This window comes from Entelurus aequoreus, linkage group LG03 (assembly GCF_033978785.1).
Source record: "Entelurus aequoreus isolate RoL-2023_Sb linkage group LG03, RoL_Eaeq_v1.1, whole genome shotgun sequence".
Classification (NCBI taxonomy): domain Eukaryota; kingdom Metazoa; phylum Chordata; class Actinopteri; order Syngnathiformes; family Syngnathidae; genus Entelurus; species Entelurus aequoreus.
The window spans coordinates 13,819,509-13,838,031 of NC_084733.1; the positions used below are offsets into that span (position 1 = coordinate 13,819,509).

General features: G+C 37.2%; 4 gene segments (V, D, J or C); 2 read left to right on the forward strand and 2 right to left on the reverse strand.

The window, feature by feature from the left end:
- Positions 1-3,597: 3,597 nt before the first annotated feature.
- Positions 3,598-4,159, reverse strand: LOC133644684 (Ig kappa chain V region 120-like). The segment is given in 3 exon segments: positions 3,598-3,691; positions 3,739-4,036; positions 4,108-4,159. Coding segments are annotated over 3 exon segments (444 nt in total).
- An 80-nt stretch (positions 4,160-4,239) lies between these two features.
- On the forward strand, positions 4,240-9,256 carry LOC133644691 (Ig kappa-b4 chain C region-like). The segment is given in 3 exon segments: positions 4,240-4,276; positions 7,327-7,452; positions 8,928-9,256. Coding segments are annotated over 3 exon segments (492 nt in total).
- Positions 9,257-11,878: 2,622 nt separating this feature from the next.
- LOC133644699 (Ig kappa chain V region 3547-like) lies at positions 11,879-12,440 on the reverse strand. The segment is given in 3 exon segments: positions 11,879-11,972; positions 12,020-12,317; positions 12,389-12,440. Coding segments are annotated over 3 exon segments (444 nt in total).
- Positions 12,441-12,520: 80 nt separating this feature from the next.
- On the forward strand, positions 12,521-17,092 carry LOC133644708 (Ig kappa-b4 chain C region-like). The segment is given in 3 exon segments: positions 12,521-12,557; positions 15,473-15,598; positions 16,764-17,092. Coding segments are annotated over 3 exon segments (492 nt in total).
- Positions 17,093-18,523: the final 1,431 nt, after the last annotated feature.

An 18,523-nucleotide genomic window follows, 5' to 3' on the forward strand; every position in this document is an offset into this window, starting at 1 on the left:
CACAATGAAAGTCATGGCATTAGCCTCTATGTTATTCATTCACAACATAGAGGCTAATGCCACCACTTTCGCTCACAATACTACAATTGTTTGTTCCCAAATATTTTGAAGTTGCACAGATTACATTTTGGACACATATGTGACTAAAATGGTTGTAAATTCAAGCCCTGGAAATATTACTTAATTACTTGAATTAAAGTAATATCTGGATCGGGATAATTTGGCTTATAGATAATATATATATATATATATATATTATGGCAAGCCGTTAAGGAAATTAAATATATATGGAAGTCTGAATAGAAATGAAACGTTTATATACAATGTAAATAAGAAAGACTTAGAGTTCGTCTGCTGATCTGAAAAAGAGCCAAAGCTGTCAAAGAGCTGAGGGACCATCTTCAAAGTGCAATGCTGGAACAAATAATGCAAACAATAAAATGTAACTTCCCGGGCTTGAGATTAACGTAGTCCCGTCGTCCCGGGGACGGTAAAAAAAAATGCACGGGACGAAATGAAATGCTCCTCGGGACGATGGCTTTTAACCATTTTTTTTCTTTTTCTTTTTATGTGTTTATTCATTTTGCATTTTATAATAAATGTCTTGGTTTTTCCACCCTCTGAAAATCCTATGAAATGTTTAACAAGCTATCATTTAATAATACAACAGCTATTAATGTAACAATACAATAAAATAAATATATTTAATGATGTTTTTTTCATTATTTTAAAAATAGGCTAATGTATATTACTTTATATAGATTCTAAAAGAAACACAAAACTTAAAAACTAAATTATTTACAATTGCAGACACAAGGTTTCGTGCAGCTTCACTCATTGTAAAGAAAGACGGAAGTCCACGCAGGAGAAAAATGACTACAAAGATGGTGTCTGGGTTTTCTTATATATATATATATATACTGTGTATATATATATACACATGTGAAAGACTTAAAGGTATACTAGAGGATGTTGTGGATCATGTTGACTATTGGTCCTCCTAATCGTCAATCATTCTGGTGATGTTACGTAAGGACATACATATTTACATATATTTTTCAAATAAAACAAATGGCTAATCGATAAGCCATTTTTTATTTATTTATTTATTACAACGCCAAAATAGGCCTCACAACGCCAATGGTTGTAATTCTGTAGCACTTTGAGATTTGGAATCAAATGTAAAGTAGATTACAAATACAATCTATTATATAAATAAATAATATATATATAAATAAATATATATATATATATATATATATATATATATATATATATATATATATATATATATATATATATATATATATATATATATATATGTCCTTACGTAACATCACCAGAATGATTGACAATTAGGAGGACCAATAGTCAACATGATCCACCCAGAAATAAATAAAACAAATGGCTTATCGATAAGCCATTTAAAAAAAAAAAATGTTTTAAGCAAGCAAGGTCGCAGAGAAAATGCGGACTGGATTTTGAGTGATGTGGGCATTTTCTATATGAACAAGTGGAATGGATTGGATACCGACGCACCAAACTGAGTGAATAATGACAGGTTATATGATTATTTTATTTGAACTCATATTCGGGCCACTTTATAATGAATATGTCGGCATGTATTTGTAAAAATAACACCAAATTATTTAGGGGGGTTTAAGAATATGTTAGGCCTATTTTAGGGGGGCTTGAGCCCCCCTAAAATAGGCCTAACAACGCCAATGGTATTAACAAATGGTCATGAAATAGAGAAAAAAAACAAAAAAACAATTCATTAAATAAAATGGTGATAAAAATGTATAAAAATGTTTGAAAATGTTTAAAACATCAAATTAAAAGTCAAAGAAGCCAAAAGGGGGTTAAAGTAATTTCAACTGAATGCTAAAAATGAAAGAAAAATACATAATGTTTAAAAGACAAAAAAAATCTACTATAATTTCTTTGACAAATGTCATTTATGTCAGTAATTCAATTCCTAAAGTGAAACTCATATCCTCATGAGAGCCAGCGTCCTCTGCAGTGGACGTTTGTTTTCCCCAAAACGTGTAACTGTGACAAAAGAAATAGAGCGCAAGCAAATGTCCACTGCAGAGGACGCTGGCTCCCAATAGAATATTCCATAGATTCACTTCACATAGAGTGACATTTATTCATCATTTTGAAGATCATACAAACAAATTCAGTCCTTGACAAAATGTGAAACATGGTTAAATATTTCAATGACTGGTTGACTATGGAGGTTCATTTGTGTCTTTATTACCAAGTGTGGACTGATTTTTTCCCCATAAAATTATGATGTGACTTTCATTTTTTTTTAAATGTGTGAGCAAATCTGTGTTTAAAAATGTTATTTGTTAAAATACAGTGTTTAAAAACACTTCCTGCTCCCTGGAAGTTTATTGTAGATCATAAATCATGCATCTCACCTGGACAGAAGAAGTCTGAGAAGGTATTCCGACAAGTTGGTACACTTTGTCAGCCATTTAGGACCCAAAAGTGGCGAGGATGACACGAAAAGACGCTTGCTTGTTGTAATGTGTTATACAAATAGACATAGATAGATAGATTGATTGATTGGTTGATTGAAAATAAATAATGAAATTAAACAAAATGAAAGTTTAATTGAGTTGTCAGGTAAAAAAAAATTAAGTTCACAAAATTCAAACAAAAAAATTCAGTTACATAAATTTAGTGTCAAAAAGGTTTCATAATGAAGACACAAACAAACCTTCTTAATTCATGCTCTAATCAACAAATCAAGTCCAAAAAAAATAATCTTAATTTAAGTCTTTAATTGATCTTTATTGCCTGAAAGTAATGAAAGTAAAGAGGTTTTTTTTGGGGGGGGGGGGGGGAGAATCCCCAAAATGTGCTCCAGTTTTTCCCTTTTCCTATCTAATCTGTCAGACTTTGAACAAACTGTGCTCAATTCAAATAGAATATTATTGTTATCCATGCATTTTCAAATGTACTGTATCACAACAAAACAGGACAAATGCTGAAGCACATTCATATTTCTAGATTGGGACTTCAAACTATAGTTTAAATTATAGTTAATAATTCCTTTTTATCAATCATGTGTGGCCCTAAACAACCACAAAGAGCATTGGTCTTCACCAAGGGGTTCGCGGAGGCTGGGAGGGTCGTAACATTTTTGGCGAAGTAGACTATTTTTTAGATATACACTTTTCATAAATAATTGTATATATTTATAATTTTCATAAATGTGAATGTTGTTAAATACATATTAGCAATAATCATCCATCTATCCATTTTCTACCCCTTGTCCCTCTAGGGGTCGCGGGGGGCTGGAGCCTATCCTAGCCAATAATCAGTTTCATGTATTAATTCCTCTATGTGTTCTGTGTTCTGGAGTTAATTTATGTAAAGTTTAGTAGAAAGAGCTACAGGTTAATTAATGACCAATTTAGTATAAAACCCAATTTTATACCAGATGTGTTAGTTGGGTGTCCTCACTCCATCTTTATTTTAGTTTGGGGTCCTTGGCTTGGAAAACTTTGGCATAAAGTGTTTACGGGACGGGCCGGCCCTGAGTGTTAGTGTGACTTCTTCTTCCCTCATTTCAACTTTTTCTTACAAGCCAATCAACTTGTTCAGATTGACGCTGGTTCTGCTTGGTGATCTTTGTTCAGTGGACCAGTCATCATCATCTTCCACTTTCACTTCCCTCAAACCAAAGGAGGTTTTTGTACAGCTCTCAATCACCGTGTATACCTTCCACCTCCAAAATAGGCAAAACAGTAGTAATCAGCGACATCTTCTGCCTGAACACCACTGATAGTCAGAGTGTAGTCAGAGCCAGATCGTGTGCCACTGAATCGAGATGGTGTTCCAGTAAAGCGATTTGATGCAAGGTAGATCAGAAGTTTAGGAACCTGTCCAGGTTTCACTTGGTACCAACTGAGATAAGCACCGATATTTGAACTCCCTTTGGCGCTGATGGTCACCGTCCCACCAAGACCGACATACTTGATTTTGTCCGTCTGGGTCAACAAATCCTGGGCGGAAGATCCTGAAAGGAGACGGCGATGATTACATCAACACTTTCCCTTTAGGGACGACTCAAAAGAGTCTTTGTCTCACCTTGAATCAGCAGAGCCGACTGGACGAGCAGAAGCACTGGTGCAGGCCACATCTTGATGCACTTTTCCAGCCCAGTGCGTGGAAAGAGTCCAGATTTATCAAGACGTGGCGGTGCGGCCAAGCGGAGCGCTCATGCAAATGAGCTCCGAGCGCACCTGTCTTTGTGAAAGTGAGAGGGAGGCGTGGGCAGGACCACTTCCTGTCCATGTTTGTGTTGCACATCTGCCTCAGACCCCTTCACTGACGCTCCACTTTCACCACAACTCCTCCAACTTGCTTTATGGAAAGTGTTCTATGAATCTTGGTCTTTTTACCTATGAGGGCTAAACTTCACCTTCATATCACCTTACATATGTTTTTTTTTTAAACAAACTATTTTCAACCAAATGAAGACAAGAATGAGCTTTTTAGTGCATGTTAACATACTGAGTGTGTATTTGTTGTCCTAACAGTGATCCGGCTGCAACTGTGACATCTACCCACCAGAGGGCGCCTGCCAGCCAAAATAAAAATGTTGATACCGAAGTGATGCATTGATATCGGGCCTCCGATAGCATTGCACCAAGACTATGTCTGGACTTTGGACTAATGTTAGCATGCTAATATAAGAGATGTTAGCATACCTCCAAGATGGCACCGAGTATCAAATATAAAGATTTGTAGGTTCAAACACTCAAAATTAGCAAAGGAGGCTAGGATAAAATGATAGCATGCTAACACTGGCATGCTAATACAAAATAGGTTAGCATACTTCCAAGATGGCATTAAGTAACAAAAATCATGATATTTAGGTTAAAACATATAAAATTTGCTAAAAAGCTACCCTAAAACGTTAGCATGCTATGCTAACTTTCAAGATGGTGCCAAGAATGCTAACGTTAGCATGCTAACACTGAGCATGTGTCATATACCTAGACTGACCATACGTCCTCTTTTCCCCAGACATGTCCTCTTTTGCGGGGCTGTCCGGGCTGTCCAGGCGGGGTTTCTTAAGTGCCTCTAATGTCCGGCATTTTGAGTCAGGGTTGCGTGTATTTTCAATGTACGTCCAGGGTTAAGAAGGGGTTGAAAACAAAACAAATTGTGAAGGTGTGCACACGCAGCTGCACTCGTGAGGGAGGGGCAGAGACACAGAGAGTGAGGGAGTGGATTGATTGACATACTTGCCAACCCTCCCGATTTTCCCGGGAGACTCCCGAATTTCGGTGCCCCTCCCGAAAATCTCCCGGGGCAACCATTCTCCCGAATTTCTCCCGATTTCCACAAAGACAACAATATTGGGGGCGTGCCTTAAAGGCACTGCCTTTGCGTGCCGGCCCGGCCACACATTATTTATGGCTCCCCACACACTCAAGTGAATGCAAGGCATACTTGGTCAACAGCCATACAGGTCACACTGAGGGTGGACGTATAAACAACTTTAACACTGTTACAAATATGCGCCACACTGTGAACCCACATCAAACAAGAATGACAAACACATTTCGGGAGAACATCCGCACCATAACACAACATAAACACAACAGAACAAATACCCAGAACCCCTTGCAGCACAAACTCTTCCGGGACGCTACAATATACACCCCCGCTACCCCCCCCCCCCTCCCCCCTACCTCATATATATATATATATATGTATATACAATCAGAATCAGAATCAGAAATACTTTATTAATCCCCGAGGGGAAATTAAAATTTAGAGGTTATTTTAAATATTTCTACCTCTGCACTTTTTTCCAAAACTGTGAATGTTACAGAATATAAGTGTGACTTATTTTGTTATACTGTCAAGCAGTGTTGGCGTTAACACACTTTTTGTGTCTTTTTAACGCATTGAAATCAGAAAGGACGCAGATTTTAATTTTTTTTTACCATTTGCGGCCCACAGCTAATGTTTTAAAGGCCCACGGCACATTCTAAAAATACTAATAAAATAAACAAAAAAATAAAAAATAAAAGCTTAAAGGTGAAATGTAATTTAGAAAAAGTTGCAATGTTGACTAATAAAACAAAACTGTTTTTATTTCTTTCAAACTGTCATTGCTCAAAACATAATATTGAATCAAAATCAATGTTATTATGAATTATTGACCTATCCAAGGTTCCGATTACGTCACATCAAATATTCCACTTTGAAAAATATTTTTGGTGGAAAATTTTGCATATTTTATTTGTTTGCCATAAAAAAAAACATAGTTTTGTTTGACAAAAAAGGGCGGAAAACAAACAAACAAAAAACCAACATAAAAAAAACTAAAACATTTTGAAATGAGGAATAGATGTGAAGTTAATGTAGACTCCAGACATTTAAGTGTTAAATATAAAAAGTATGTATGTCCTGGCACACCATTATCATCATTTCATGACCCAAGCAAAACACTTTTTACACTTTTATACTGAAATAAATACACCTACAACTTATTCAATAAAAACATAGAAAAAACTACCAGCAGTGGTAAAGTTTAGATCCATGAAGGAAAGAAGAAAGTGAGTGAATGTTTATAACTGAATACATTTACATATGTATACACATTTGTTTTCTTTTTTTTACTATTTTTTTACATTAATTAAGTAACGTTTATGACAACCTTTTTCCAGAACACAATATAGAATGTGAGATATAACAAATTTGTCATTTGTTTTCAAAACGCTTACAAAAAAGTGGGATCCCAAAAATTTACTGTGGGACCCCATTTTTATGACTTGATGGGGTCCCCGGGACCCCATTTTGAAAGTTCCTAGCGCCAACAATGCTGTCAACAGAGGAGAAAAAATGCTTTATTTAAATAAATATATTATTTATAAAGCAGGGTGTACCCCGCCTTCCGCCCGACTGTAGCTGAGATAGGCTCCAGCGCCCCCCGCGACCCCGAAGGGAATAAGCGGTAGAAAATGGATGGATGGAAAGCAAGTTCGAGTATCATTGGCAAATTTTCACCTAGTCCCGGCCTTGGCGTGCTGCCCGCCTTGGCACGCATATATGTGTCCTCTTTTTGGGATTTCAGAATAGTGAGCCTAATTTAGATATGAAAATGAAGAGATTTGGGGGGAGCAGGAAAATCCCCAAAATGTGCTCCAGTTTTTCCCTTTTCCTATCATATCTGTGTCAGACTTTGAACACACTGTGCTCAATTCAAATAGAATATTATTGTTATCCATGCATTTTCAAATGTACTGTATCACAACAAAACGCTGGTTCTGCTTGGTGATCTTTGTTCAGTGGACCAGTCATCATCATCTTCCACTTTCACTTCCCTCAAACCAAAGGAGGTTTTTGTACGAGCGCCTCACAACCTTGCATCACTGTGGTGGAGTTTCGGCGAAGGGACCAAACTGGTCATCGGCTGTGAGTACCAGATGTGTCCTTGTTTTTCACTCTGTGTGACAAAAGCAGGATTTTATTGTGTGGAATTTGGAATTAGAATGTGATGTCAATCTAGGAGCAGCTAACAATATGAGAGTCTGGTTGTCATGGTGACTATCATGTGATTGTTGTCTATTTCATGTCACCATGTGATTTCTTTCTGACATAATTATCAAACATTTCAACACGTCAGGCGAAAAGAAGTAGGAAGAAGCACAGCTTATTTCATCCTTCTCCTTCTGTGTGCTACTAATAGCTTTTGTAACAATAGAAGGATGGATTATGTAAAGAAGGGAGATAAAGGAAGGAGGAAAAAAAGTGTAAAAATATTCAAATAAATCTTAAAAATAAGATAAAATAACTAAAATAAATATAAAATAAAATAATTAATGATTTATGAATATTTGTGTTTGCAAGTCAGCGTGTGCCACATACTGAAAAATTAAAGGATGCTTTTTTTTATACTTTTTAATCTAAAAAAAGATTAATCTAATGCAGGGGTGTCAAACGTAAGGTTTTATCCGGCCCGCGGGATGAGTTTGCTAAGTATAAAAATGAGCTGAAATTTTTTAATGAAAGAAACTGCTGTTCTAAATGTGTCCACTAGATGTCTCAATAGCAAGATTTGTAGATGATGCTACATATGTAAAACAAAAATTAACCACAAGATTTTAGTGCACCAGTTGAGGAAAATGATCAACCTATATAAACAAAATCTTGTAATTTTATTTTTGGTATTATTTTTTCACCTTGATAGGTTGAAAATGAACACCAATGAGTTGACTGATGAACATAATTTATTCAGAAAGTATAAATAACAACAAATAAAGATAGAATACTATTAACCACAACATGTAAGTGTAAAATAAAAACACAACATTATGATTTGTAAAATTCCAGAATGTGCTTATTCTTTTTTCAAACAAAGAAAAAAATCTGAAATTGTCTTTATTTATTTATTTATTTTTTTGTTTTACCAGTCCGGCCCACCTGGGAGTAGATTTTTCTCCATGTGGCCCCCGATCTAAAATGAGTTTGGCACCCCTGCTCTAATCCAATATGCTAATAAATTATGTTTTTATTAGTGCTGTCAAAATGATTATTATTTAAATAAGATTATTCTCACTTTTAAAGTTGGATTATTCGTGATTAATCACAGTAAAATACTCGCTTGCGTAATTCGAATAAACTATTAAAAAAGAGTCCAAAATTTCAACACAAATGCAGTTTTAATGTCAGAATGTCAAACAGGAAAAAATGTTGACAATTTTTACTTAAACGCACCTCATTTATTTACACAAAACTTTCTGACAGTTTTATTTGAAGTTTATTTGGAAGATAAATGTGGCAGTCGGAGTCTCCTCACTCATCTTTGCACTAGCAGGAGGTGTTGTCATGTTGATTGACAGCTTTAAAGTGTGACATATTAAATCTCTCCTCCCCCTCCCCCCTCCTAGCGGGTGAGGTGCGGCCCCCCACGCTGACCATCTTCCCCCCCTCCAAAGAGCAGCTGCAGACTGGCAGTGCCACGGCGGTGTGCGTGGCCAGCGGAGGCTCGCCTCAGGCCTGGACCCTGGGCTGGAAGGTGGGGGGCAGCAGCAGCACCTCGGGGGTGTCACACAGCTCGGACGAGGCCACCGGCGACGGCCGCTACAGCTGGACCAGCACCCTGAGCCTCCCCGCCGACCGCTGGAGCACGGCCGGCTCGGTGAGCTGCGAGGCCACCATGCAGGGTCAGAACCCCGTGACCCAAACCCTGATGGACCCGGGCCGCTGCTCAGAGTAGAAGCTGAGACGCCCATTCTTCTTTTTATTGCTTCCTGTTTCTTACTGCTTGATGCCGGAGAACTTGGCGCAGAACCTCAACATTTAAGCATTGTTCAATAAAATGTCCACGGTCATGATGAGTCAGCGCCTTTTTCTCTCAGGACCTCAAATGGACCCACTCACACCTCACTATGACCATTAGAAGCACATTCAACTACACTTTGTTTTTACATTCACAATATTTCATCTTAGCTTTTATTTGGAACTGACTTGACCTGTGAAGCACATCTCAAAGTGCTGTGAAAATGCTCATAAAAATGTATAAAAAAGTAAATAAATGAGTAAATTAAAAATAATAAATATAAAGAACAACTTTCGATTTGCAAAAACAAATTAACAACAATTTTAATGAACGATAAGCTATTTTTTTTAGAATTGTATTAACAAATGGTCATGAAAATGAAATTGAGAAAAAAACAAAAAAACAATTAATGAAATAAAATGGTGATAAAAATGTATACAATTTTTTGAAAATGTTTAAAATATCAAATTAAAAGTCATAGAAACCAAAAGGGGGTTAAGGTAATTTCAACTTAATGCTAAATAAATTTAAAAAAATGCATAATGTTTAAAAGACAAAATAAATCTACTATCGTTTCTTTGACAAATGTCATTTATGTCAGTAATTCAATTCCTAAAGTGAAACTCATATCCTCATGAGAGCCAGCGTCCTCTGCAGTGGACGTTTGTTTTTTCCCCAAAATGTGTAACTGTGACAAAAGCAATAGAGCGCAAGCAAATGTCCACTGCAGAGGACGCTGACTCCCAATAAAATATTCCATAGATTCACTTCACATAGAGTGACATTTATTCATCATTTTGAAGATCATACAAACAAATTCAGTCCTTGACAAAATGTGAAACATGGTTAAATATTTCAATGACTGGTTGACTATGGAGGTTCATTTGTGTCTTTATTACCAAGTGTGGACTGATTTTTTTCCCCATAAAATTATGATGAGAATTTCATTAAAAAAAACTGTACACTCTGACAGCCATTTAGGACCCAAAAGTGGCGAGGATGACACGAAAAGACGCTTGCTTGTTGTATTGTGTTATACAAATAGACATAGATTGATTGATTGATTGATTGGTTGATTTAAAATAAATAATAATATTAAACAAAATTAAAGTTTAATTGAGTTGTCAGGTAAATAAAAAAATTAAGTTCACAAAATTCAAATAAAACAATTCAGTAACATAGATTTTTGTGTTATAAAGAAGGTTTTGTCAGGTTTGTCACTGACAGTTCAGTTATGTTTTAGTTTTTCCTGTCTTTGTTTCCTGTCAGCGCTCTTATTTTGGTTATTTCCTGATTATCTCCCTGAGTGCTTTGTCCCCTCAGCTGTGGCTGATTGGCACCTGGCCACACTTGGTGTCAATCAGCCAGCTGCTATTTGAACCTGCCTTCCTCTCCAGTTAGTGCTGGATTATTGTCACTACTACCTGTCATTTCTACTTGTCGATGTCAGTGTAGCTGGATGCGCTAGCGGTAAGCTGTATTTTGTAGCTGTTTGTAGCTTGCTGTCTTTTTGTTCCTCGTCTTCCAGTTCCTGTTTCCCTGGCATCCTGTTTCCTGTTCCTAGTTCCTGGTGTGTGTTTTTTATTTTTATTTTTGGACATTAAACCATGTTTTCTTTTACCAAGCCTGCCTTCTCTGCATCTTGGGGTTCGTCACCAACAACAAATTGTGACAGGTTTCATAATAAAGACACAAACAAACCTCCTTAGTTCATGCTCTAATCAACAAATCAAGTGCAAAAAACTTAATTTTAAGTCTTTACTTGATCTTTATTGCCTGAAAGTAAAGAAAATAAAGAGTTTTTTGGGGGGGAGCAGGAACATCCCCAAAATGTGCTCCAGTTTTTCCCTTTTCCTATCATATCTGTGTCAGACTTTGAACACACTGTGCTCAATTCAAATAGAATATTATTGTTATCCATGCATTTTCAAATGTACTGTATCACAACAAAACAAGACAAATGCTGAAGCACATTCATATTTCTAGATTGGGACTTCAAACTATAGTTTAAATTATAGTTAATAATTCCTTTTTGTCAATCATGTGTGGCCCTAAACAACCACAAAGAGCATTGGTCTTCACCAAGGGGTTCGCGGAGGCTGGGAGGGTCGTAACATTTTTGGCAAAATAGACTATTTTTAGGTATATACTTTTCATAAATATTTGTATATATTTATAATTTACACAAATGTGAATGTATTTAAATACATATTAGCAATAATCATTCATTAATCCATTTTCTACCCCTTGTCCCTCTAGGGGTCGTGGGGGGCTGGAGCCTATCCTAGCCAATAATCAGTTTCATGTATTAATGAATCCATGTGTTCTGTGTTCTGGAGTTAATTTATGTAAAGTTTAGTAGTAAGAGCTACAGGTACATTAATGACCAAATTAATATAAAACCCAGTTTTATACAAGATGTGTTAGTTGGGGGTCCTCACTCCATCTTTATTTCAGTTTGGGGGTCCTTGGCTTGGAAAACTTTGGCATAAAGTGTTTACGGGACGGGCCGGCCCTGAGTGTTAGTGTGACTTCTTCTTCCCTCATTTCAACTTTTTCTTACAAGCCAATCAACTTGTTCAGATTGACGCTGGTTCTGCTTGGTGATCTTTGTTCAGTGGACCAGTCATCATCATCTTCCACTTTCACTTCCCTCAAACCAAAGGAGGTTTTTGTACAGCTCTCAATCACCGTGTATACCTTCCACCTCCAATATAGGCAAAACAGTAGTAATCAGCGACATCTTCTGCCTGAACACCACTGATAGTCAGAGTGTAGTCAGAGCCAGATTGTGTGCCACTGAATCGAGATGGTGTTCCAGAAGAAAGACGTGATGCATCATAGATCAGAGGTTTAGGAACCTGTCCAGGTTTCACTTGGTACCAACTGAGATCAGCACCAATATCTGAACTCCCTTTGGCGCTGATGGTCACCGTCCCACCAAGACCGACATACTTGATTTTGTCCGTCTGGGTCAACAAATCCTGGGCGGAAGATCCTGAAAGGAGACGGCGATGATTACATCAACACTTTCCCTTTAGGGACGACTCAAAAGAGTCTTTGTCTCACCTTGAATCAGCAGAGCCGACTGGACGAGCAGAAGCACTGGTGCAGGCCACATCTTGATGCACTTTTCCAGCCCAGTGCGTGGAAAGAGTCCAGATTTATCAAGACGTGGCGGTGCGGCCAAGCAGAGCCCTCATGCAAATGAGCTCCGAGCGCACCTGTCTTTGTGAAAGTGAGAGGGAGGCGTGGGCAGGACCACTTCCTGTCCATGTTTGTGTTGCACATCTGCCTCAGACCCCTTCACTGACGCTCCACTTTCACCACAACTCCTCCAACTTGCTTTATGGAAAGTGTTCTATGATTCTTGGTCTTTTTACCTATGAGGGCTAAACTTCACCTTCATATCACCTTACATATGTTTTTTTTTTAAACAAACTATTTTCAACCAAATGAAGACAAGAATGAGCTTTTTAGTGCATGTTAACATACTGAGTGTGTATTTGTTGTCCTAACAGTGATCCGGCTGCTACTGTGACATCTACCCACCAGAGGGCGCCTGCCAGCCAAAATAAAAATGTTGATACCGAAGTGATGCATTGATATCGGGCCTCCGATAGCATTGCACCAAGACTATGTCTGGACTTGGGATTAATGTTAGCATGCTAATATAAGAGATGTTAGCATACCTCCAAGATGGCACCGAGTATCAAATATAAAGATTTGTAGGTTCAAACACTCAAAATTAGCAAAGGAGGCTAGGATAAAATGATAGCATGCTAACACTGGCATGCTAATACAAAATAGGTTAGCATACTTCCAAGATGGCGCTAAGGAACAAAAATCATGATATTTAGGTTAAAACATATAAAATTAGCTAAAAAGCTACCCTAAAACGTTAGCATGCTATGCTAACTTTCAAGATGGTGCCAAGAATGCTGACGTTAGCATGCTAACACTGAGCATGTGTCTTATACCTAGACTGACCATACGTCCTCTTTTCCCCGGACATGTCCTCTTTTGCGGGGCTGTCCGGGCTGTCCGGGCGGGGTTTCTTAAGTTCCTCTAATGTCCGGCATTTTGAGTCAGGGTTGCGTGTATTTTCAATGTACGTCCAGGGTTAAGAAGGGGTTGAAAACAAAACAAATTGTGAAGGTGTGCACACGCAGCTGCACTCGTGAGGGAGGGGCAGAGACAGAGAGAGCGAGGGAGTGGATTGATTGACATACTTGCCAACCCTCCCGATTTTCCCGGGAGACTCCCGAATTTCGGTGCCCCTCCCGAAAATCTCCCGGGGCAACCATTCTCCCGAATTTCTCCCGATTTCCACAAAGACAACAATATTGGGGGCGTGCCTTAAAGGCACTGCCTTTGCGTGCCGGCCCGGCCACACATTATTTATGGCTCCCCACACACTCAAGTGAATGCAAGGCATACTTGGTCAACAGCCATACAGGTCACACTGAGGGTGGACGTATAAACAACTTTAACACTGTTACAAATATGCGCCACACTGTGAACCCACATCAAACAAGAATGACAAACACATTTCGGGAGAACATCCGCACCATAACACAACATAAACACAACAGAACAAATACCCAGAACCCCTTGCAGCACAAACTCTTCCGGGACGCTACAATATACACCCCCGCAACCCCCCCCCCCCCCCCCACCTCATATATATATATATATATATGTATATACAATTGAATCAGAATCAGAAATACTTTATTAATCCCCGAGGGGAAATTAAAATTTAGAGGTTATTTTAAATATTTCTACCTCTGCACTTTTTTCCAAAACTGTGAATGTTACAGAATATAAGTGTGACTTATTTTGTTATACTGTCAAGCAGTGTTGGCGTTAACACACTTTTTGTGTCTTTTTAACGCATTGAAATCAGAAAGGACGCAGATTTATTTATTTATTTACCATTTGCGGCCCACAGCTAATATTTTAAAGGCTCACGGCACATTCTAAAAATACTATTAAAATAAACAAAAAAATAAAAAATAAAAGCTTAAAGGTGAAATTTCATTTAGAAAAAGTTGCAATGTTGACTAATAAAACAAAGCTGTTTTTATTTCTTTCAAACTGTCATTGCTCAAAACATAATATTGAATCAAAATCAATGTTATTATGAATTATTGACCTATCTAAGGTTCTGATTACTTCACATCAAATATTCCACTTTGAAAAATATTTTTGGTGGAAGATTTAGCATATTTTGTGTGTTTGCCGTAAAAAACATAGTTTTGTTTGACAAAAAAGGGCAGAAAACAAACAAACAAAAAACCAACATAAAAAAAACTAAAACATTTTGAAATGAGGAATAGATGTGAAGTTGATGTAGACTCCAGACATTTAAGTGTTAAATATAAAATGTATGTATGCCCTGGCACACCATTATCATCATTTCATGACCCAAGCAAATCACTTTTTACACTTTTATACTGAAATAAATACACATACAACTTATTCAATAAAAACATAGAAAAAACTACCAGCAGCGGTAAAGTATAGATCCATGAAGGAAAGAAAAAAGTGAATGAATGTTTATAACTGAATACATTTACATATGTATTCACATTAATTTTATTTTTTTTATATCTTTTTTAATGAATTAAGTAGCGTTTATGACAACCTTTTTCCAGAACACAATATAGAATGTGAGATATAACAAATTTATCATTTGTTTTCAAAACGCTTACAAAAAAGTGGGACCCCAAAAATGTATTGTGGGACCCCATTTTTATGACTTGATGGGGTCCCTGGGAAAGTTCCTAGCGCCAACACTGCTGTCAACAGAGGAGAAAAAATGCTTTATTTAAATAAATATATTATTTATAAAGCAAGTTCGAGTATCATTGGCAAATTTTCACCTAGTCCCGGCCTTGCTACGCATATATGTGTCCTCTTTTTGGGATTTCAGAATAGTGAGCCTAATTTAGATATGAAAATGAAGAGATTTGGGGGGAGCAGGAAAATCCCCAAAATGTGCTCCAGTTTTTCACTTTTCCTATCATATCTGTGTCAGACTTTGAACACACTGTGCTCAATTCCAATAGAATATTATTGTTATCCATGCATTTTCAAATGTACTGTATCACAACAAAACGCTGGTTCTGCTTGGTGATCTTTGTTCAGTGGACCAGTCATCATCATCTTCCACTTTCACTTCCCTCAAACCAAAGGAGGTTTTTGTACGAGCGCCTCACAACCTTGCATCACTGTGGTGGAGTTTCGGCGAAGGGACCAAACTGGTCATCGGCTGTGAGTACCAGATGTGTCCTTGTTTTTCACTCTGTGTGACAAAAGCAGGATTTTATTGTGTGGAATTTGGAATTAGAATGTGATGTCAATCTAGGAGCAGCTAACAATATGAGAGTCTGGTTGTCATGGTGACTATCATGTGATTGTTGTCTATTTCATGTCACCATGTGATTTCTTTCTGACATAATTATCAAACATTTCAACACGTCAGGCGAAAAGAAGTAGGAAGAAGCCCAGCTTATTTCATCCTTCTCCTTCTGTGTGCTACTAATAGCTTTTGTAACAATAGAAAGATGGATTATGTAAAGAAGGGAGATAAAGGAAAGAGGAAAAAAAGTGTAAAAATATTCAAATAAATCTTAAAGATAAGATAAAATAACACAAATAAATATAAAATAAAAATAATTGATGATTTATGAATATTTGTGTTTGCAAGTCAGCGAGTGCCACATACTGAAAAATCAAAGGATGTTTTTTTAAAATACTTTTTAATCTAAAAAAAAGATTAATCTAATGCAGGGGTGTCAAATGTAAGGTTTTATCCGGCCCGCGGGATGAGTGTGCTAAGTATAAAAAAAGAGCAGATATTTTTGAATGAAAGAAACTGCTGTTCTAAATGTGTCCACTAGATGTCACAGCAGCAAGATTTGTAGATTATGCTACATATGTAAACATTTTTTTTTTCCAGACCGGCCCACTTGGGAGTAGATTTTTCTCCATGTGGCCCCCGATCTAAAATGAGTTTGGCACCCCTGCTCTAATCCAATATGCTAATAAATTATATTTTTATTAGTGCTGTCAAAATGATTATTATTTAAATAAGATTATTCTCACTTTTAAAGTTGGATTATTCGTGATTAATCACAGTAAAATACTCGCTTGCGTAATTCAAATAAACTATTAAAAAAGAGTCCAAAATTTCAACACAAATGCAGTTTTAATGTCAGAATGTCAAACAGGAAAAATTTTTGACATTTTTGACTTAAACGCACCTCATTTATTTACACAATATTTTCTGAGAGTTTTATTTGAAGTTTATTTGGAAGATAAATGTGGCAGTCGGAGTCTCCTCACTCATCTTTGCACTAGCAGGAGGTGTTGTCATGTTGATTGACAGCTTTAAAGTGTGACATATTCTCTCTCTCCTCCCCCTCCCCCCTCCTAGCGGGTGAGGTGCGGCCCCCCACGCTGACCATCTTCCCCCCCTCCAAAGAGCAGCTGCAGACTGGCAGTGCCACGGCGGTGTGCGTGGCCAGCGGAGGCTCGCCTCAGGCCTGGACCCTGGGCTGGAAGGTGGGGGGCAGCAGCAGCACCTCGGGGGTGTCACACAGCTCGGACGAGGCCACCGGCGACGGCCGCTACAGCTGGACCAGCACCCTGAGCCTCCCCGCCGACCGCTGGAGCACGGCCGGCTCGGTGAGCTGCGAGGCCACCATGCAGGGTCAGAACCCCGTGACCCAAACCCTGATGGACCCGGGCCGCTGCTCAGAGTAGAAGCTGAGACGCCCATTCTTCTTTTTATTGCTTCCTGTTTCTTACTGCTTGATGCCGGAGAACTTGGCGCAGAACCTCAACATTTAAGCATTGTTCAATAAAATGTCCACGGTCATGATGAGTCAGCGCCTTTTTCTCTCAGGACCTCAAATGGACCCACTCACACCTCACTATGACCATTAGAAGCACATTCAACTACACTTTGTTTTTACATTCACAATATTTCATCTTAGCTTTTATTTGCAACTGACTTGACCTGTGAAGCACATCTCAAAGTGCTGTGACAATGCTCATAAAAATGTATAAAAAAATAAATAAATTAGTAAATTAAAAATAATACATTCAAAGAACAACTTTCGATTTGCAAAAACAAATGAACAACAATTTTAATGAACGATAACCTATTTTTTTTTAGAATTGTATTAACAAATGGTCATGAAGATTAAATAGAGAAAAAAAAACTATTAATGAAATAAAATGGTCATAAAAATCTATAAAAAAATTAATAAATGAGTAAATAAAAAATAATAAATGTAAAGAAAAACTTTAGATTTGCAAAAAAAATTTAACAACTATTTTAATTAATTATATTTATTTTTAGAATTGTATCAACAAATGGTCATGAAAATTAAATTGAGAAAAAAAAAGAAGTAATTAATTAAATAGAATGGTGATAAAAATGTATTAAAAATTATGAAAATGTTTAAAATATCAAATTAAAAGTCATAGAAGCCAAAAGGGGGTTAAGGTAATTTCAACTTAATGCTAAATAAAAAATAAAAAATGCATAATGTTTAAAAGACAAAATAAATCTACTATCATTTATTTGACAAATGTCATTTATCAAATCAGTAATTCAATTCCTAAAGTGAAACTCATATCCTCATGAGAGCCAGCGTCCTCTGCAGTGGACGTTTGTTTTTCCCCAAAATGTGTAACTGTGACAACAGCAATAGAGCGCAAGCAAATGTCCACTGCAGAGGACGCTGGCTCCCAATAGAATATTCCATAGATTCACTTCACATAGAGTGACATTTATTCATCATTTTGAAGATCATACAAACAAATTCAGTCCTTGACAAAGTGTGAAACATGGTTAAATATTTCAATGACTGGTTGACTATGGAGGTTCATTTGTGTCTTTATTACCAAGTGTGGACTGATTTTTTCTCATAAAATTATGATGTGAATTTCATTTTTTTTTTAAATGTGAGAGCAAATCTGTGTGTTTAAAATTTTAATTTGTTTAAATTCTGTGTTTAAAAACACTTCCTGCTCCCTGGAAGTTTATTGTAGATCATAAATCATGCATCTCACCTGGACAGAAGAAGTCTGAGGAGGTATTCCGACAAGTTGGTACACTTTGTCAGCCATTTAGGACCCAAAAGTGGCGAGGATGACACGAAAAGACGCTTGCTTGTTGTAATGTGT